The sequence below is a fragment of the Trachypithecus francoisi genome, unplaced genomic scaffold (genome assembly GCF_009764315.1).
Source record: "Trachypithecus francoisi isolate TF-2019V2 unplaced genomic scaffold, Tfra_2.0 Lachesis_group7, whole genome shotgun sequence".
In the NCBI taxonomy this organism is placed as follows: domain Eukaryota; kingdom Metazoa; phylum Chordata; class Mammalia; order Primates; family Cercopithecidae; genus Trachypithecus; species Trachypithecus francoisi.
In genome coordinates, this window is record NW_022681472.1 from 15,527,099 (window position 1) to 15,550,047 (window position 22,949).

Sequence of the window (22,949 nt, forward strand, 5' to 3'; positions counted from 1 at the left end):
GAATCACACAGGGTCCTCCCAGTTTAGAAGAGTCTTAGGAAGGATACCCCAGGAAGTATCAGCCTCAGGAAAGTACCTCAGGACCTCAGGGGACTATCTCCTCCTCCCATCCTCACTACTTGATTCTCCTCTGTTCATATTCTTTTCTTGGGTGTCTCGTTTGTTTTGTTATTCTGTTTTTTTTTTTTTTTTTTTTGAGATGGAGTCTTGCTCCACTGCCCAGCCTGGAGTGCAGTGGCACAATCTTGGCTCACTGCAACCTCCACCTTCCGGGTTCAAGCAATTCTCCTGCCTCAGCCTCCTGAGTAGCTTGGATTATAGGCGCCCACCACCACACCCGGCTAATTTTTGTATTTTTAGTAGAGATGAGGTTTCACCATATTGGCCAGCCTAGTCTCGAACTCCCAACCTCATGATCTGCCCGCCTGGGCCTCCCAAAGTACTGGGATTACAGGCGTGAGCCACCGCGCCCGGCCTATTCTACTCTTTTTTTGATGCTAAAGATCCCTAAATATGCACGTTAGGCCTCAGCCTCCGAAGTTCTTGTTATGTGTTTCCAACTGCCTGAGAGAAACAAAACTCCTCCAACTGGGGATACAGAGCATAACACAGAAAAGGCAGAAACCTCCTCTAACACTGCTGTGGGCTTCCTGACAAGGCCTCATGCAGAAAGAAGGTCTCAAACGAACTGCAGTATTGAAGAGGGCACACCAAAAGGGGCAGTAGTTAAGCACCGAGCACTGACATCACACATGACTGGCTGGATCCCCAAATCTACCCGTACTACCTGTGTCAATCAGGCAAAGGTTTCTTAATCTCCACAGGCCTCAGTCACCTCATCTGAAACCTGGGAATGATAACAGCAGTCACCACATCAAGGAATCAACTGTTCTATTCACAGATTATTTTCAATATGCCTACAAAACCTCTAGTGGTTCCTAAATCTTAACTTAAAAAAACAAAACAAAACAAAAAATACTTGACTATTCTCTAAACATTGTCCCTAAATCCCTCCTTGCCTTTCCCATAAAACTTCTGGAAAGATGGTCTATATACGGTCCATATTTATGCTTGGTCCCTCTACGTTTAGCTCAACATTCTACAGAAACATCTCCTTTGGGTTAACAATGGCCTAACTGGCGGTTAGAGCTCCTGTTCATGCATCTTGTTTGCAATGATGAGGCAAATCAGAAAAGAAAAGAAGGCTTTCATCATGGTAGGGGCCTCACGGCAAACTGCTTAGATGGGCTAAGGTGTTTCCTTACCTAGAGGAACCAGAAACAGCGCAGTGGAAGGGATGGAGGAGGAATCGTATTGGAGAAGGGAAGCCAAAACTCAGCAACAAAGGAGGATACTAAAACCAGAATCAAGCAGTGAGCATGCCTGGCCAGGGAAAGAGTTACGTATCAAAGGACAAGAACAAGTTGAGATCCAGAATGTAAGCCAGATGGAAGCCAGAAGTTCAGAACTCCAAGCACCTGGGCCAATTTTTTTTTTTTTTTTTTTTTTTGAGACGCAGTCTTGCTCTGTCGCCCAGGCTGGAGTGCAGTGGGCGGTCTCGGCTCACTGCAAGCTCCACCTCCCAGGTTCACGCCATTCTCCTGCCTCAGCCTCCCAAGTAGCTGGGACTACAGGCCCCCGCCACCACATCCGGCTAATTTTTTGTATTTTTAGTAGAGATGGGGTTTCACTGTGTTAGCCAGGAAGGTCTTGATCTCCCGACCTTGTGATCCGCCCGCCTCAGCCTCCCAAAGTGCTGCGATTACAGGCATGAGCCACCGTGCCTGGCCCGGGCCCATTTTTAAAAGGTGCTGTAGTTATTTGATGCTAGGGTTGGCAGCACTTGTCCGCAGCATTTCTCAGTATTAATCCCCTCCTCCTCCACATCTTGGCAACTCTCCCTCCCTATTCTTCTCAAGACCCCTGGTCCTTAGTTCCTAAGGAGGCATCATCTCCCCCATCTGCACTGCGGGGTTGCATAGAGTGGGAGCTATCTTCTTGTCTTCCTACTCAGCTTGAGCTACGGTGCCAGGAATTCTTGCTCATCTGATCACCGAATCTGTTTTTTTCTTCTTCTTGGGCATAAAGCTAGAATGCACTTCTCAGCTTCCCCTGCAGTTAGGGTAGTTATGTGACCAGTTCTAGCTAACAGAAAGTAAGTACAAGTGGAGCTCCCTGTTTATACCACTGGCCCTCAAAAGACCTCTGTTGAGATCCTTCACCCTATTCTCATTGAGGGCGACTGTGGGAGGAGGGCAGAGAAGATGGAAGTGTTTCTTTCAACCTGGTTCCCTGAATGACTACACAGAGAAAAGCCTTCACTGCGAATCAGAAACACATATGTTGGATTTTATGTGAGTATGAAATAAATTTCTACTGTGTTAAGCCACTGACATTTGAGGTTTATCTGTTGTAGCAGCCGTCATCTTCGCTGTTAAGTACCAAATCTAGATATCGTGAGTCCAAAACTCTAGGCTTAACATTGGACCCAAATTTCTAACTTCTTTCCTGTCCTTCACTGGACTAATTTCTAATATTTTGCAGAAATTATTCCCTAAACCTCTTGGACTGGGTTGGGTTTCTTCCACATGTGTTTCCAGAGCACCTTACTTATTATCACATTAATTGTTTAGTCATCTGCCTCCCCAACTCTTTGGTGAACTTTTTGAGAGTAAAAACTGTTTTAATCTCATCATCCTCTGTGTCCAGTTGGCATTCAGGAACGGTTTCTTTTTGTTCTTCATTTTTAAATTAAAAGCAAAGTGCATTTAGTGGTACTAAAAAACAAGAACACATCACCAGTGATAAGTGAGTGCTGGCATATACTTATACCCCTGTTCAGTGTGATGAGAAGAGCCCTTCACCTCCACAGTTGTTTTTCTCAAACCCATACCCCTAGTCTAATCATGTGCAGAAGAGTCTATTATAAAAACAAATACATGAATGACTAAATATAGGAATTAGAATTTGTCGTAAAAATATAAGATTCAAAAGTGATATGATCAAAGTTCATAAAATAATGAAGGGTATGGGGAAGAGAGGCTGAGTGGGGAAATTATTAAATTAATCCCTAGCAAAACATAAATAAATAAAATTATTAAATGTTGGAAGAAGGATTTTTTTAAGATTTAAGGACAAACTAAAGAAAGCTTTACTGAGAAGTTAGTGAACTTGAGCTTTTTAACTTCAAGAAATAATGGCGAATATTTAAAAGCTACCAAAGAAAACTTGGGTTTGCTGAGAGTATTTCCCAAGTATTTTGAGGTTGATCATGAAGAAACAATACAGCTTTCCAGAACATATCCATCCCTTAGACAGATCCCTGAAAGACAGGAGATATTTAAAGCCCCCTTTTGTAATATCAAAATCATGGTTTAAATAGATTCGAGTGATACTGCCTCATGTTCCACCAGCTAACATCCCAGTGACAATTCACTTGGGTGCTCCCACCCACTGTGCAGTAGCATTTAGGGCACCTATGAAGAGCCCAAGGCCGGGGGTGGGTGACCAAAAGTGGAGCTAGCAAACAATCCAGAATTTTCTAGGGCACTCCTTCTGGGTCCTTCACCCCACACATGCAGAATTTTCCTGTACACACCAAGGCAAAACGATTTCAAAGCCTATGAGTGACTTACAGAAATAACCAGCATCCCCACTTTACTTCCAGACTTTCTATTCTCCACACCTGGGGAAATTCACATAAGGAAATAACTAATAAAAAGTTTTGCCTTTCAGTGATCTCGATTAACTCTCTAAAAACTAACATTTAAAATACAGACCATAAATTAGTGTTGGGCTCTGTCCATCCTTGACCTTTCAATCACTTTCACTAGTTCAAGCCACTTAACTTTCATCTTAAGAGGTATGACTGATCTAAAAGGAGCTAAAACATAAAACAGATGCTTTCCTTTCTCAGAAACAATGTTTAACTCGTAACTTTACTCTGAAAGATTCAAAGCAGCACACTCACCTGTAGCTGGGATATAGTTAAAGGGTATCGGAATAATATCCAGGTGACACCTTCACTGCAAGGTGGGATGGTGAGAGAGCCTTCATACACCCAGTAATCCCGCAGTAGAGGGTCTGCACAGCCACATGGATATGTCATGGAAAAGGCAAGTGAATTAATAACAATCCTGATGACTCCAACAACAATTTTCAAAATTACAAACTGTCCAAATGATGCTTCTAAGATGGACGTCATTTTTAAACTAGAGCTCCACATTCTTACAGTACTCATTGTGGAAAAAATAATTGATAAAAAACATGATGAATTCTCTATTATTTACAGTGATTTCTATCAATGGATTACTAGACATACCTGTTAAGTTTAATCACTTTAGAAGTGTATCTATATTTTGGGTTTTTTCACTTTACTAAAGGACTTACCTGACTATTTCATATCTAATATTTATTGAATGCTTATGACATGCCAGCAATTTACTTTAATTCATTTAACCTTCACAACAAACCGGTGAGATAGGTAGTAATATTAACATTATTTTTCAGATGGGGAAACTGAATCTCAAAAGAGTAGTAGTTTGCCGAAGGTCACTCAGCTAATAATCATTGGCAGAGACAGGATTCGAATTCAGGCAGTCTGGCTTCATAACCCGTATTATCGTTTTTAAGAGACAGGGTCTGGCTCTATCACCCAGGCTGCTGGAGTGTGGTGATGTGATCATGAATCACTGCAGCCTCAAACTCCTGGGCTCAAGCAATCATCTCACCTCAGCCTCCCAAGTGGCTAGGACTATGGGTGCACACCACCACAGCCAGCAATTATTTCTTCTTATTTTGAGAGCGAGGTCTGGCTATGGCTAGTCTCAAACTCTTGGTCACAAGCAATCCTCTCACATCTGCCTCCCAAAGTGTTGGGATTACATAGGTGTGAGCCACCACGTCTGTCTGAAAGCCTGTATTTTTAACCATTCAGTTCTAGCTACTACTATACTGCTTCTGCAACAGCAAAATATTAAAATATTACAATAGAACAAAATGGGTCATTCTTATGAAATCCTTTAGCTCTGCATTAGAGGAATTTATGATTAATATGATGGATAAATGTTTAACATATGATAGAAATTGGTTTGTTGTAGATTAATTAAATGTAGAAAACAGAAGATACAATGCACCAACTGTTTGGTTTTGTTTAAAACACTAAGAGACAGCACATAATTTGTGCAGAGAAATGTGAAGATCAAAATTTTATATACAACAACCTTTAAATCATATTCTGAGTATTTGATGTATAATTGTTACCTCTACACAAATACAATTAGAGTAATATATAATAATAGTATTACTACAGAGAAGTAACCTTATAAAATTAGATACAAAGTCTATTCTACTCTAAGGATTAAGAACTCCACTGATCAGTCTTAGAGGTACATCAAGGTTTTTTCTGTTTGTTTGTTTGTTTGTTTGTTTGAGACAGTTTCACTCTGTCACCCAGGCTGAGTGCAGTCACATGATCTCGGCTCACTGCAACCTCCATCTCCTGAGTTCAAGCGATTCTCCTGCTTCAGCCTCCTGAGTAGCTGGAATTACAGGCGTGAGCCACCACACCCGGCCAAAGTTATTTTATTATACTGGTGCTTTACACAGAGGTAGCAACTTTTACAAATGACAATCCTATGAAAGCTCTTCGTGGATCAATGGAACTAGTGGCAAAGTGTCTCTTTATTATTTTAAAAGGTTTACTTCCATATTCCATGGAAATTATATCTGCTAAAGAGAATATAAATTGCAAATAAATTTTATTAATTAACAATATATAGTTTTACATAGTCTGAAGAAAACAATGTGACTATAGCCACTGTTAAAATTCATTTTATGCAATCAGATAAATACTCACCTGGTAATAAAGTGTTAGGATTAAAGCAAGGTATTGTTTTGGACTTCCCCTGAAAAGAAAAAATGTTTACCCACTGTTAATGTAATATTTCTAGATTTTAGAATAAATATCTATTAGAACTAAAAAATTAGAATGAAGTCTTTTCTGAATGGCCTCATCAGGTCCCACAGACTTGTGGGTATCTCCTTCCACCTTCTCACTGGAGTAACATTGTCTGGTTCCTGCTTTAATTCTATGGCTATTTTCTTTGATACCACAGTTCAATTCTCCCTGTAAGTCCTGGTGTGGAACCTACACATGGGGTCCCATCTGCCCCATGTCAGTTACTTTTTCTGCTCTGAGAACATTCATACCAGAGACTTGGGCTAAATTCTCATTGTAAAATGCCTGAACCCTGGATGGGGGAATTTTCAAAATGCCTTTCCTCCTGCTTGCTTTCATTTCAGCTCCTAACCTTTTCGGCACTACAACCTGGCTTGCAACTTCTTGTTTTGTCCTATTTGGATTTGGTAATTCAGCTCTGGGATCTATATTAGATGCTCTCCTCATCTGGAAAGGGAGATCTGAAACAGATGGAAATATTCTGTTCCAATCAGTGTTTATCAAAGCTAGATTTAAATTTCAAGGGAATCATTTGTGCCCTTATTCAACAATTCACATTTAAGATCATCATTTTAAATCATGTCATTTAAATTATTTAGACTTTAGAGGCAAATAATTCTGTCATGTGAATCAGATGTTTCTTAAAAGATTTTTCTTTATCGATACAGATGCAATAGGGAAAGTTATTGCATAACCTCCAAGTCCCTTCCTGACTTCCTGGGACTATTTTATACATTAAAGAATCTAGCTTACTTGCCTCCCCAATCCTCCTGAATTCCATAATGACTGGTGTCCTATGAGGTGATGAAATAAAGGAAACTTTCACAGCCCACAGCCCATTGCAGTTGTACAAATATAAGTCAAAAATGTGCCCTCACCGTCTTTTTATCAGCTTCTTTTGTCTGGACTGGGCTTCCCTTGGAAGCTGGGTTCATTCCAAACCTACTCAGGAGATCTTCAGTGGAGATTCTGCCTGGTTCAGGATACCCTGGGCTGTGCTAGTATAAACCTAATCAAACTTGATTCCCAAATTGATCTTTCTTAAAACTGGCTTTGGGTCTCTGGATCTCCTGTAATTAAACAGTTCAACTCTTGTTCTGTATCTCCAGCAGCCCTACAAGACTGGACTACTTCCCCTCCCCCAGGCCACTCACATTCAACTGACTAAGAGTGAGCCAAGAAGGCACTGCTTATAAGAGAGACTGGCATTGGGCCGGGCGCGGTGGCTCACGCCTGTAGTCCCAGCACTTTGGGAGGCGGAGGCAGGTGGATCACGAGGTCAAGAGATCAAGACCACCCTGGCCAACATGGTGAAACCCTGTCTCTACTAAAAATACAAAAATTAGCTGAGCCTGGTGGTGGCATTGGCTTCCTAGCAATGCTAGGCCGTATCATTGCAGGGTCATGTTGATCACCTTCTCTTGGATGTTATCTTACCGCATATGTGTACTTGTTTTCTTTCTTTAAATTTATTTAACGTAAATACTTTGAAATATGAGTCCCCAAGTTTTTATTTGCTTCATTTATACAACTTTCCAATAGCATGCAGGTAGGAAAGGGTTAACTCAGCAGGTCTGAGTTGCTCAAATCCTGCACATCCCATATAAACGCCTGCCTTTAGGACTAACTCTTGGCTCCTGGGATATAAACTCTGAGCTTGGAATATTCTACCTGATAAGAGTGTTTCTGTGTGCCTGCAGCCTTGGGCCATGCTGTATTTATGGTGAACTCCTGTTGTTATGTCTGAGGCCTTCAGATATACTGTACCAATTGCAACAGATAAGCTGATGCTAACAATGTGACTTATGGTGAAGAGGGCAGGGAGAGGGTTGCTGCTAGAGAGTGAGTAGCTGAGGACAGTTATGTTGCAGGCATTTTGTGCTTCAATGACTGACCCCTAATAAATCTTTGGACACTAAGGCTAGAGTGAGCTTCTGTAGTTGTCAACACTTCACACATGTTATGACACATCATTGCTAGGAGAATTAGGGGCCTCCTCACATGACTCCACTGGGAGGGGAAACCTGGAAGCTTGTGCCTGGTTTCCCCTGGACTTCATTCCGTGCACCTTTTCCCTCTGCTTTTTGATCTGTTTCTTTTCACTGTAATAAACCATAACCACAAGGATAACAGCCTTTCTGAGATCTGTGAGTCCTTCTAACAAAGCATCGAGCCTGCAGGTGGTCACAGGGACCTCCTACACAACCAGTATTTCTGTATTATTTTAAATAATGACTTACCTTATACTGAATATCCTGGAGGATTTCAGTCACAGCCTTCAAGCCAACATGTTCCTTTCCTATCTGAAAAATATAAAGCATAAACCACAACCACAACATTTTTCAGTGTTTAGCTTTAACTCAAAAAAAAACTAACAGGGCCGAGAGTACTGGCTCATGCCTCTAATCCCAGCACTTTGGGATGCCGAGTTGGGTGGATCATGAGGTTAGGAGATCCAGGCCATTCTGGTTAACACAGTGAAACCCTGTCTTTACTAAAAATACAAAAAATTAGCTGGGTGTGGTGGCACGCACCTATAGTCCCAGCTACTCAGGAGGCTGAGGAAGAAGAATCACTTGATCCCAGAAGGCAGAGAGGTTGCAGTGAGCCAAGATCATGCCACTGCACTCCAGCCTGGGTGACAGTGTGAGACTCTACCTCCAAAAAAAAAAAAAAAAAACTAACAGAACTCGGTTCCAGTCCATCTGAATGTCCTTTTGGAGGAACACTTAAATGGCCTTTTATTAATAACTAGGTCAATGTCTACTAAAGGTAATTAAAGTTGTAATGAAGCTAGTATAATAAAGTATTAGATATGTAAATGTCCAAGAACTCATTCTATCATTCTAAATTCTTCTTACTATGTATAGGAATCACTCATTTTGCTACATATAATATATCAAATTATAAAATACTGTTACATAAAAATATAAAGGATATTTTTGAATTAAAACTACTCAGTACATGTTCAAACCCTTCCATGTTTAACTCTGGCATCTATAGGTCATTGCTATAAAGATTTTAACAATACTGAAAAATTATATTAACTTAGAAAAGCAGGTATGTGATTTTGTATGTTAAATTCACCAAAATCAAGACCCTTCTTGATTACTACTAGACACAATTTTATAACTACCAATTTTTAAATAAATAAGAATGTGCTTTTTATAGCCTTATTTTTAAAAACATATCACCATATATTATTAGTGTATAAAATGCTCCCCAAAAAATTGAGACAAAAAAATTCTAACACTTAATATTCTTGACTTTGGCTTTAAAACCTTTAAGTGAAATCTGACCAATTTCCAATGGTCCATGATAATGGAGGAGAGTAATGGAGGTCATTTAGAACCTCAAATAAACAATCACTGCTTTTGTCAGCTTTTCTCCTTCTACATAGATATTTGGAGAATGACCTAAGAGAAGCAAGAGTAGCTGTCGATATGTTCACATTCTCTGTTTCTCCCAATGTTAACCAACTGCAAAACATGCAGATGAAAGAGCATCCAAAGGGACAGGAGAGATACAAGAAATGCTCCACCTAAGGTAGGCCAGTCAGCTCTAAACAATCAAGATGTGAACTACTTTCCAAGAGTCTACAATTATTCCTGAGATAGGCTCTAAAAACAGAAAGTAAATTTTCTAAAGTTAAAAACAAACAAACAAAAAATTAAAACCTAATGCATTTGTACCTGTGGGTACAGCAGCCTGAATTTTTAGGCAGAAATCATTATCCATTCTTCAGGAGAAATGGACCTCTCTTTGTCTTACTGGTTTAACCTTGCTATAGCACTGGAAGGCCTACATCTGCACTTGGTGTCTGCTTTCATCTCAGGCATCTCCTGTCGGGTTGTAAACTCTTTGAAGAGTCCACATATGAACACTAAGGCCACTCAATGTGGCAGCTCAGGAGCAGGCTCACTTTGCAATGGACTGCCGGGATTCCAATCCTGACTCTGCCACCTCTTAGCTGTGTGGCCTTAAGCAAGTGTACTTAACCTCTACATCATTCCACTTCCTCAGCTATTTGCTGAGGAGGATAAAAATGATAGGTTTGTAGATAAGATTAAATCAAACAAAAACTGTAGAACAGGTTTGGGTCATCATAATTCACTTAATGTCCATTATTATTCTTAATCTGGATGCCCTACAGCATCAAATATAGTTTTTCCATACAGTAGCACTTAAGAACTATTACTAACTCCTTCTATCTATAGACTCTACTATTTGCCCATAAAGACTCTACTTTATGGGCAAAACTTTATATCTTGCAAATTCTATAAACTCTGTTATTACGCTATCTCTTTCTTTTCCTTCCTTGCCAAATTTTTGTATGAAGAAATGATGACCAGCAAAAAGGTACTGATGATAATCTCCACACCCCAACTGCTAAAACCGTGTAAGCAACTGTTCAGATAACACAACCTGGTACGAAGAGCCCACTAGGAACCTTGAAAAAAACTCATATCTCAGCTCTCACCTTTGCCTTCTTTCACCACCACTGGATATGCAAACCACTTTGGTCCGTTCTCTTTGCCTGGCATCTCAGCCCTGAATCACCTGATTTTTTCACTTCTAACTCAATCTCTCCTTATCTTCCACTGCACTCTCTAGAACAGAACAACTCTGCATTTCTGCCAACATCTCCCACCACTTCCTGATCTACCTGAACCCCTTGGGTCTGCCCAAGGGCACGGCTCTTTTGCAGGCCCTTTGAGTAGACGCCATGCAGTCCCTCAGGGAGACAGACTGGGATCCAGTCACTCTTGCTCCCTTCAGTGTGGAACTCTCTGACCCACGTGCTCAAGTCATCCTCCCGAGGGAACCATCCTCTAAGGCTATCAAGGCCTCCTTCTTTCTCCCTTACTGACCCACTAGACAATCTCTCCCAGGCATCACCTCCTGCCACCACCCTGGACAGCTTCAGCATCCAGGGGTGGATGCTCCACCCAGGGGTGGAGGCCCCTCCCTGGCCTAAGTCTTTTCACCCTTCAGTCTGTGGCCTTCTGCCCCATTCCACCTCAGCAAACCAACCCCGTGCTCTCATTCCGAAAACTTCAATCCTGAAAGACTAGCCTCTCTGACCAGATGCCCTGGGTCATCCAGCTCTCCTGCTCTTTCCTTTCTCCCCTTCACTGATCACCAGGAGCCAAGGCTGGGAGGTCCCTGTGGCTTCTTCTCCTTCCCCGTCCTGCCTAGACATGGTGTGGGACTGGTTAGACAGAATGATGTCTCTCCAACCACTCTCCATTCTTTGATCCTTTTACCTCCTAAATCATCTGCTCTGTGATGGATCAACACAACAACTTACTAGAACTCTCTACTCCTTTACCTGGATAAAGAACAACCCATCATACCCTGTCCTTATGATCTGGAGTGTCCAATCCCAAAGGGGTCCAATCCTTCAGTGACTGCCAAGTCTATTATCATCCCCTTCTGGTCTATTTCAAGACTCAATCCCACACCCACGTTTTCTTTGTTCTATAAATAGTTATGCTTTGTGTGTCTCAGAGATAATGAAGGTCATCAGGCATGAACTCCCTTAATGTCCTGCCTTTCTCCACCTACAAATCGGCCCCATGTGTGCCCACCCTTTCCTCCTGGCCCTCTATTTTGGAGAAGGGGTGGGTCTGCTCCTATCTGAGATTAGTCCACTGCATAAGCTCTCCGTCCCATGCCCTCTTGCCTCCTCCAGGACTTTTCCACATCAGTGACACCCTCTCTTTCCAGCATTTTTAATCTCTATCTCTGCAATAGCTCTTATTGCTCAGGGAAAAAAAAACAAGAACAAAAACTACAGGCAGATCTCAAATCTCAAAAGATTCACTGGACATCATCGCTAGTTATTGCCCATCTGTCCTTCCTTCCTTTCTTTGGCCAAACTTCTTGGAAGGAAAGTCTACTCAATGCCTTCAACTTCCCTCCCACCAAATTTCTTTCCTCCAGCCCGAGGGCCAGACTCCCTGGATGGATTTCAGCCCATCCTTCCCTTCCCCTCTCCTTCCCTCCTTCCTGAAATTTTGCTCTCAGTTTTGCAATTTTACTCTCTCCTGAGAATTTGCACACAGATAACCTGAATTTTTCCTCACAGAAACTTATAAAAAGTTAGAAAAAGTGTACTTGCTCTCCAGGCTTTCTCTTGCCTGCAATAATGCAGCTTGTTCTTGGAAATACTCGCATTAGTTCTAAGGGGCTGGGTTTTCAGTCCAGGGCTCTACAAATCCAGGTCACCTGTTACATGGTAAGAATCAGGAAGTGAAAATACTAAGTTATCACACCTAATTCCATCCACAAAAATTTGAGTACCAATTCCAAAGATGAAACTGACATGTTCCTTTCCCTTCTATGTATGACTATACGGTTATTTGCATTCTTATTTTTATTTTACTATTTTTTATTCTCACTTTTAGTACCTTCTACTGTCTGAATTTCTCAGATTTGGATACTTTAACTTTTTTGGGTTATAAGAGTAGTCTTTCATAATTATTACTTCAATATACTAAAAATTATCAAAATATATTTCTATAATGAAAAAATTTTTTTCATTAATATTTTATGATTTCTTTCTAGTTATATAATGCAATTATAAAACACAAGGAATGTAGGTCCCACCTGTGACAAAGCTGTGAAATAAATAGTAAGAGGACTCACTGAAAAATGTAAGGATTTCCTTTAAATTTCTACGATGTGTCATATTTGCAAGATGCTGATTTTAAAATATTAAGAGCCTAAACTGGATGGCTACCTTCAAACATCAATAAAGAAACATCTAGGAGATATGTATTAAAAATTATTGTAATTAATTTGTGATATATATGCCATAAAAAACAAGTTTAAAAGGGCCCATTATCGAACTCTCTTTGGAAAATTAAGTTTTTGAAGAACACTGTGCTAACATGCTCTAATCCCAGGTTATCCAACAGGCAGCCCAGAGCCACGCAGAGCAGGAACTCTGGTTTCTGGTCCTAATGGCAGCTTTAAAGCTAAAATTTCCAAGTAATCTTTCACCTCTAAATCTTTTACGATGTCAAATAGGTATTAAGACAAAATTTAGAAGATTCACCTTAAAAACTGAATTAAGTTTTCACCTCTGAAAGCACAAGACCTGCTTTCATATGTTTAGGTACATTGTATATACTATCCTTTGCCTACCACAGTGCTCAAATCTAAACGTTATATTGACTATATCTGCAAAGGTTTTTTTTTTTTTTTTTTTTTTTTTTTAGATTTTTCTGTAAACCAAGGTCTAAAGACATTTTCTGAAAACCTTTTTCATAAAATAAAATCTACCTTCAGGAGTCATTTTCTCAATCATTTCTCCAAAGATCCTGAATGCTTCTCTGAAGAAAATTTCTAACTTTAAATAAAGGAACTATTTTCTACCAACGAATATGGCTGAATTCTGATGAACCACAAGGATCAAGTTTTCTATTTTTATCATGTGTTCTCTGTATGTGTGTAATTTCATCTCTAAGCAATAAAATTGAGAATAAAAAGTATTTTACAAAATGATTTAGAGATTAGCATCTCTAAACAATACGATAATCACAGCAGAGAGTTTACCTGAACAAACAGAGCAATGATGGCGATCCCGTGCGGCTTCCCCACAGCCTCATCAATGCTGCCAAACAGAGTGGAGTTCCAGTGGATCAGATGGAGCTGGGTGAGTGGCAACAGACAGACGACATCATTTAATGTGCTACTTCTAGTCATAAAAGCAAAGATATAGCCATTTCTTTACAATTTCTATATGGTATCACACACAGCAAGAGGATCACAAGTAGACACAAATAAACTACTGGCTTAATACGAGTTCTCTGTATGAATTCCTTCCTTATTATTTCTGAGCAGAAGCAGTGCTTAGTGGATCGCTGCCTCTTAAGTCCAGTTTTCGTCCTGATGAGGAGGAAGATGACTAAAGGGACTCACAGACTTCACATGGATTCAGTTACCTTTCCTGGGATGTCATCCTTTTGAATCTCCATGAAAGAAAACTCCCAGTCTGGGCACAAACACTAGAACTGATTCAAAGGCTGAATACCTGCATAATCAAATCCTACATCACCCAGTATTTCCATCAGGAAATGTACAAAGCCAGTCTGTAGTTCTAGTAAATTATTTTAACTTTCTAAGAATATCCAGAGATAGCATCCTGGAGAAAAGAACAAAAAAGCTGCATATTTAAAGTCATGGTAAAATAATAAATGCTGATGTAAATCTCTAAAAGAAGGCTATTTCCTGCACTGGAGATAAAATTTTATCTGTGAAGAAATGACAAACAATGCTCAGAGGCCTCCCTCACTCCTAGCCTCATAAAGCTTTGCAGCTTTCAACCTTATCTAGAATAAGCACTTGCTCCTACAGCACTGATAAAACACTTGCAAGAAGCCAAAGTCAATTCCTGATTAAAAACCAAATGTCCACTGAGGCTCTTAGTCTAATAGTAGGTAGGTAAACCTTTAGTATACGAAGTATTTAGTATACTAAATACTGCTTAGTATAATAGTAGGTAAATGTTACCTTCATCACTACAGCTTTTCATCAAGTTATAATTACCGCCTTACAACATTGCCTCATTTTAAAATTAGTTCTAATACCAAAAGACATACTTAAAATTCAACCACTATTTATTTTAGCATTTATATTAAAATATTCAAGAAAACTATCATAAAGATGGCCACAAATTGGACCACTGCTGAATTAATCCAAGTAGAATCTGATATTATAAAACTGACCACTAGAGGGAGGTAATGAAATCCTCTACCAATAATAGAACAGGTAACTAGGAAAAGACTGCCTGCCCCATGGCTCACTCAGCCAGGTCAGGCTGTGAGGCTGTGAAAAACCCACAGAGGCTGTGACTATCCAGTAAATGCAACTGAAAGGCACTGCTTTTAAGAAAACCATGTTCTATAATCTCTCAATAATAAAAGACAATTTTAATCTTCCCTTCTCTGGCTGCAACAACAGCATAGGAGTCCTAGTGGTAGAGGTAAGAACTGATTGCCTTAATTAAACCACCAACAAAGCAGGTCTAGGCCCAAGGTTAAAATAAATTTTTATTCCACAAATTGCAAAATTCCAACTGACATTTTTCTTACTTCTCACAGCAATATTTTGGGACTTTTTTTAAACAAAACATGAATAAACCACAAAAGCATGGGTTTTTCTTTTTCCCTACTCCCCACAATTCAGCAACATCATCACTCACACCTGCCCTTCAAAAGTTGCTGCACATTTTTTGTGTGTTTAAAAAGCTAAGGGTCCCCACTCCTTAAGTGTGCACCGTGGGTGATGACTTTGTTTCAAACAGTAAAGTATGGAACGGGGATAAAAATAGTGACTTTACAGTAGATAAACCTAATAAACACTATATGATCAAGGTCAACATCAACAGTGGTTAGTCATGTTGATAGGGTGTATGTATCCTTATATGTGAAGAAAATGGCACTTTACTGCTATGTTTTCTCTCAATGACCCATAACCCAATCTAGCCACAAGAAAAACATCAGACAAATCTCAGTGACAGACACTCCACAAAATACCTCACCAGTAAGTACTCCTCAGAACTGTCAAGGTCATCAGAAACAAGGAAAGCCTGAGAAAAATGTCACAGCCAAAAGAAGTCTAAGAAGACATGAGAACTAAATGCAATATGGTGTCATAGGTGAGATCCCAGAACAGAAGAAGGACATTAGGTAAACACTAAGGAAACCTAAATAAAATATGGATTAGTAACATATCAGTATTGGTCCATTAATTGTAACAAATGTAACCATGCTAATGTAAAATGTTACTAATAGAAGAAACTGGATTGGAGTACATGGGAATTTCTGTACTGTCTTTATAATTTTCCTATAAATGTTAAACTGCTCTAAAAAATATTCTTTTTAACAAAAGACAAAAATTAAGAGAAATGTTGGCACTTCAGTCAACCCAAGCTAACAAGGATAACAGAAGGTTGCTATGACCCCCGCATGTCTAGCAAAATAACACAAAATGAAAGCAGCAACAGCAGCTCTCCCACACATCCTTCACTCTACCTTCTGTGTCTTCAATAATCACCTGAGTCTTGGCGGTTCCAGGGCAGGAGAGATTCTCCCTTCACAATAACAAGGGACCCAAGCTTTAAAAAACAAAGCTCTGTCCTGCTTCTGATAAACCTTCTCTTAAAGGTCCTTTCTCTCATTTTCAGACCAAACAAATCACGACAGACGCCCTTTCTACACCAGTAGAGGTCGGCTAACTCAAGTACCAGGCAAATGTCCACCCCGTTCTGGAACTCAGCCAACCTTCGGCTGTAACCTAGTAGTGGTAACCTAGATGCGTGGCCCACAGGCACAGCACTCTGCACCTGCGTTGCCTCTCAAGTTAGCTCGCTCTGCTCCCCACACGCCTTTCCTCTCCATCTGTATGAGTCTGCTAAGGTTGTCATCACAAGGTGGCACTGACTGGGTGGCTTAAACATTTATGTTCTCACATTTCTGGAGGGTGGAAGTCTGAGATCAAGGTGTGGGCAGGGCTGGTTCCTTTTGAGCACTGTCTCCTTGGCTTATAGATGGCCACCTTTTCCCTTTGTCTTCACATGGTCTTGCCTCTCTAGGAGTCTTGTCCAAATTTCCTCTTCTTGTAAGGATACCAGTCATAGTGGATAAGGGCCTGCCTAATGACTTCCTTTTAACCTATTTATTTCTGCAATGACCCTATGTCCAAATACGGTCAGTCTGATGTGCTAGTAATTGGCATTTCAACATGAATTTGGCAGAGCCACAATTCTGCCCATGATACCAGCTATCTCACCCTTTGCTTTCTGCTCACCTTAAGAAAGTCTTTTCAAATCTGAAAAGCTTGAATTATTCACATTGACATCTGTTCTGCCACTGCCCCTTCTTTATTCCAATAATATTATCATATTGTGCCTTATATTAATTAGTGCTGGTTCTGTTTCACAAAGCAAAGCCACAGAGGCAGGAAAATTATAAGTGCATTTAAAGGACTAACGGTACCTTGGTGGGTAGCTAGAGGGTACATAAGTCTGGCAATGACAACAGTTGAGGCTAGAGAGCTAGAGGGGTCAGACTGCACAGAGTTTTAAATGTTATCATAGCTGTATTCTGGAAAACACTAAACCAATATATTATTTCAATGAATATTATGTATGCAGTCTGGAATCAAACTCCCCCATAATAACCTCTTTCTTTCAAAGGTCTTTTTGATAGTACAGGGGCTGGATTGGAAGTAGCAGACATTGAAAGCTGGAATATAAGCTAGGAGGATACCACAAAAGTCCCAGCTAAAAAATGATGACAGGAATGCAGGACAGTTAATTTTATGTGTCAACCTGGCTAGGCTATGGTGCCCAACTGTTTGATCAAACACCAGTAGAGATGTTGCAGTGAAGGTGCTCTTTAGATGTGATTGACATTTAAATCAACAGACTTTGAGTAAAGCTGAATGCCCTCCACTATATGAGCAGGCCTCTGCCATACAATCAGTTAAAGCGCTTAAGAGCACAGACTGAGGTCCCCCAAGGGAGAAGAAATTCTGCCTCCCAGTGCTCTGGATAAAAATTGGCCTGAGTTTCCAGCCTTCAAACTCAAGCTGCAACATCAACTCTTAGATGAATTTCCAGCTTTCAGCCTACCTTGCAGATTTCAGATTTGCCAGCCCCCACAACCACATGAACCAATCCCTTAAATTAAATCCCAATCGCTTCTTTCTCCCTCTAGTTTCTCTCTCTTTCTCCCTTTCCCTGTTTCTCTGGAGAACCCTAATACGGATCATGCAAACAAAAAAAAAAAGTATGGTAACCAATAGAAGTTTAAATCTGATGATGACTAATGCCAATGGGAATAAAGAAAAATGGCCCTAACATTCAGCCATGACAACATTTGGGATTTATTCTTCTAAGACAAAACATAGTCCCCTTGGGGAGGGGGGATGAAGTGACTAAACAATCCTCTGATGATCAGAAATAACATATTATAACTTCTACTTATATTTATTTTTATTGAATGGCTTTTTATTGCAACTTTTTCTATGCTTCATAAAATATATAATATAAATACATATCAGTACATGAATATAATTTATTAACAAATATACACATATTACGGATACATGCTCCAAAGTTTGTTCTAATGCAGTGGCTAAAGACATCTGGAAACAAACAGGTTTGAATGGAAAAGCATATGATACTACAGATATGGCTCAAGAAATAATGAAACAGCCCGCAGTACATCTTATGAACTGTCTTATTAAAGTCCAAGTAGACAGCTATTAGCAGCAGAGAGGACACACAAGACTCACTTCAAAGCCTAAGAGCCCGGATATGCTCTGGGGTGTGTCTGGTCTATGGAGAGGGCAGGATACAGAGGCAGCAACCCTGTGCACTTCTCCAACTCCATTGATAAATTCTGAGAGGCAATGTGCTCTCATAAAAGACCTCAGCTAGGAATCTCGTCTTAAGATTCTTGTTTCAGTTCTACAACTTTAGCTCTGTGAACTTCACTAGTCACTAACTTCTTTCAGCATCAGTCTCTGTAACACAGTAGACTGTATCTTAAAAGCCTGGATTATTCACGCCTTTATCTTCCCATAGTACTATTTTTCCTATATGCTTATCATGTTTTACTGTTATTAGCATTAGTTATATATAGCCAGCAAAGGAAGGGAAGCAGGATGATGGATTTTGACAATGAAGAGCAGCCAACTGGATTATAGTATAGACCAAGTATGTAAATGTCACTTACCATTTCTAAGGAGAGCAAGGGTTGGCGGCATTAGCACTGCATCTGTTGTTTAGAGATAGACGGGCTACTGCATAGGGTCACTTACTCCTCAAGGGTCCACTGGACTAAAGATGACCCCAGACAGTACCCTGCCCCATAGGCCTGCAAGAACCTGGACCTGCTCTGCCTGGTAAACACACTGCACAGCAGGTGGCTGAGGGGCTGCCTCTTGCAGCCTGAACCCAAAGCCTACTATGGCTACCAACAACAATAGCAGAATTCCTCCTACCGAAAGAATCTGCCTCGAGGCTCCCTTTAGCCATTCTCCCTCAAAAGGCAAAAGGTTTGGCCTCCTCCTATGCTTGCGCACATCAGGGTAGAAGAAAGTGGTTTTCTGTAACAATCAAAGCTGAGTCCTTCCTCACTCCTTATAACTCTTCCCCCCACCCCATCAAAAGGAGGCAGGGTTACAAAGACATAAAACAGCCAAGATCCATTATTACTCTGGCAGCATCATGACCACTATGTCTTCTGTTAAAAAATCGGACCACAGGAAAACAACCATAAAGCATCCTTTTACAGCTTCAGGGAAAATCTTGGACCAAGCTTTTGCTACAGGACTCAAAACTTCATATTCCCCCAACTGATTATGCTGCCTTACCATTAGCACCTGTGAAATGTTCAAACATTCATCTTAATGTACTTAACTCACAGAATAGATAAATTTGTCCAAAGTTATGAAACTGCAACATGCCACAGCCTTATCATCATTTGTCACTGAGAAAAATAAGTTTGAAGATTTCATGGCGGCTTAACAGAAAGCTATCTTCACGATAAATGAGATTTATTATTAGCATAAATAACACGATGGCAGTAAAGTACCAAAGAATGAATCAGGAGGAATGGAAAAAGTAGTAAACACTGAAAAGGCAATTATGACTCACAAATTTCCTTTTCCCCAGCCCTGGGCGCTCATACAAATTCTGTGACATCTCCTAACTGCAAATGCAGGGACCTTTCCTTTCAGATGTCTTCTTGCCACCTTAACATGAACATTTCTACAACTGACATTGACTTTCTTCAAAGGAGCTTCCCACCCACACACTCTTCATAGAAGTCCCCCTTCCACCCCGCTTGCCGGGTTTGAGACCTGGGACCCCTGAGCCTTTATCTCCAGAGCTCATCTAGACCTCTCCGGGCCCTGGTATTTACATTACAAAGCCCAACTAATCTCTTTTAACACAACTTTCACCACATTTCCTCTGTTGAAAATCTCTGATTTCCTTTATTTCCTATCCATATCAGGCTTACATGTCTCAAACCACATCCTTCCCCACCCTAACTCTCCCCACACGCTCAAACCAAGCGTGACCCTGACTCCTCACAACAGCCTCCCCATTCTGCTTATGCCCACTCACCTGGAATGCCTTTCCCCAATCTGCCCTGATACCCACCAGAATCCTACCTGTCCTCCTAGGCACAGATGGGCATTTGACAGAAAGGTGGAGGCTGGAGATGCAGAAATAAAGGGTGCAGGGAGGAGGGGGTACAGTGGGAAGGGAGACAGAGACGGTAACTTCAACCAACAGACAGGAAGAAAAAGGAAGAGAAAGAGGGGAGAAAACCGGGATTTTCACTAGAATCATTTTATCGAAAGGGAGATAAATTCAGGGGTGTTTTGAGGGTTTGGTCTTGCTCTCATCCAGGCTACAGTGCAGTGACAAAATCACAGCTCACCGCAGCCATGAACTCCTGGGCTCAGACGATCCACCTCAGCCTCCAGAGGAGCTAGCATTATAGATGTGAGCCACAACTGAATTCAGTTTTAGATATGAGTGTACAACCACTTCAGAACCATCAAACTAGTGCCCCATTAGTGAGAGATGCAGAACTCCTGCTGCCTTGAGAAAGGGCTAAAGGTACAGGGAGCAGATACCCCTAGAGCAGGAGTGTTCAATCTTTTGGCTTCCCTGGGCCACAATGGAAGAAGAAGAATTGTCTTAGGCCACACATAAAATATACTAACACTAATAATAGCTGATGAGAAAAAAAAAAATTGCAAGAAAATCTCATAAAGTTTTAAGAAAATTTACAAATTTGTGTTGGGCCGCATTCAAAGCCATCCTGGGCTGCATGTGGCCCATGGGCCATGGGTTGAACAAGCCTGCCCTGGAGAAATGTGACCTTGTACAGTTGGTTCACTCATGTACTAATATGGTTTGGCTGTGTACCCACCCAAATCTCATTTTGAATTGCAGCTTCCGTAATTCTCCCATGTTGTGGGAGGGACTCTGTGGAAGATAATCAAATCTTGGGGGCAGTTCCCCCCATACTGTCCTTGTGGTAGTGAACAAATCTCACAAGATCTGATGGTTTTACAAGGTGTTTCTCCTTTCACTTGGCTCTCATTCTCTCTCTTGCCTGCTGCCATGTAAGATGTGCCTTTCACCTTCCACTACGACTGTGAGGCCTCCTCAGCCATGTGGAACTGGGAGTCCATTAAACCTCTTTTTCTTTATAAATTACCCAGTGTTGGCTATGTCTTTATCAGCAGCATGAAAACAGACTAATACATGGATCAAGTCTTGAGAGAAACTGATGGGGGGCCAAAGACTGAGCTTTGGAAAATGGTGAGATAATGAAAGAGGGACTATCAAATACGCAGGGGGAACTCAGAAAATTCCAAAGTGCCATTAAAAGAGAACAGACTTTCTAGAAGACAGTGTGGGCATCAATAGTGTCAATGAGATACTAGCAGCAAAGCTATGACAGCTGCAAAGAAACAAGGAAAGATGAGGACAGAAAGATACTTTGGACTTACTGTTTTTTAGGTTACTGAGATGGCAGTTTCCAGACAGTGAAAGGCAAAAAGGCAGAACACAGAGACATCAGGATAAAACAAGTGGAGCAAGGCCAATCAGCCTATAAGGTGGGCAGGATTATCAGAAAACAAACATTAGAAGTCAGCTGAAATCACTGTTTGAGAGTGAGCAAAGTTCACCTTTGACTTTTTAATATTCCTATCTATTTTCTTAATGGTTAAAAGTAAAACTGGAGAGAAATAACAGGTTGCTGTTAAGTTTTGACAAATAATAAACATTCAATGCAGCCCATGAACTCAGATGCAACTGGACCTGAAAACCACTTTCTACCCAATGTATAGTGGTTAAGAACTTTCCTCTGAGCTAAGACGCTATAGAGTATAGCTTCACAGAGGGAAAAAATCATCAAGCACAGATGTTCATTTCTGTATCTTGATTTTGCTTAATTGCCTTCCTCAGCCCCCAAAAAATCCAACTACAGAAAACGGTAGCAGGTCCCAATAGATTCTGAGTTCCAGAAGCCAAGTATCTCATCCACCCATACTCTACCACACTCAAAACAGCCCTTCTCAGAGCACTCAGAGGGGGCTATAAAATTTTGAAAAAGAAAAAAACAAGGGTTATATCTCAGCTGTTCTTATGATACTGGAAATTGAAAGAAAGAAGATAGTAAGCACTGGAAAAAAAAGGAAAAAGGGGGAAAAGAAATGGGAAGTGAAACATTTGAGTCACAAAATAGGTTATTAAATAACTGAAAAATAGTTAACAGAGAAAGCACCATCTCTCTCTAGATCCACTCATAATTATATTAAGCAGCCCATTCATCAGCAGATAAATCAAGGTTTAGTGTGTATTATTTTCAGACGCTGTTACGCTTTAAGTCATCATTGTCAATATATTATGCGGCTATTATTCAGAGAAGGACATTCAAGGTATAGACAGATATAACAGTGACAAAATACTGTAAAGCATGGAATGGAACATAAATCATTTGAAATTCTATCTCTAGCTATCACCTACTTGTTATGTCTGCCGAAACCTAACTATGTCTTGTCTTACACAGATAGGTAGAAGAGAAATAGGAGAATGTGACAGAGGGCTTCAGACCAACTTCCCCCATGAAGACATTAATATCAAAAGGTATTTACAGTGTTCTTAGGATTCAGAATCTTCCATTTAAAAGGCACTGGTGCTATGTAATTTATAAAAAGAAGATCTTATTTCAAAGCAGAATGACTGCCTCTTTAAATACTGACTGATTTCCTGCCGCCTTAGGAACAGGGCATCATAACACCATTGGACTCCTCTCCCAGAAATGAAGCTTCCTTTATGAAATTCACTACAAAAGGTTGGGAAAAGCTTGTTGGCACAGTCATGCATCAAAGAAAGAAAAACTGCATCATTTTTATGTTTTATACTTAATGTAAAATCAGAAGC

The 22,949-nt window shown here is 40.5% G+C and overlaps 1 protein-coding gene across 3 annotated transcripts in view; it reads right to left on the minus strand.

The window, feature by feature from the left end:
- CA8 (carbonic anhydrase 8) overlaps positions 1–22,949 on the minus strand; it is a 102,380-nt gene that overhangs the window by 37,728 nt on the left and 41,703 nt on the right. For 2 of the 3 annotated variants that reach the window (XM_033202536.1, XM_033202537.1), the window contains exons 4-7: positions 13,523–13,618; positions 8,200–8,262; positions 5,858–5,906; positions 3,971–4,083 (exon numbers count right to left, since the gene is read on the minus strand). In XM_033202536.1, the coding sequence (XP_033058427.1) occupies positions 3,971–4,083; positions 5,858–5,906; positions 8,200–8,262; positions 13,523–13,618 (321 nt within the window). Of the gene's footprint in view, positions 1–3,616; positions 3,686–3,970; positions 4,084–5,857; positions 5,907–8,199; positions 8,263–13,522; positions 13,619–22,949 lie in introns of those variants that run through there. The other variant, XM_033202538.1, reaches the window with a different exon arrangement.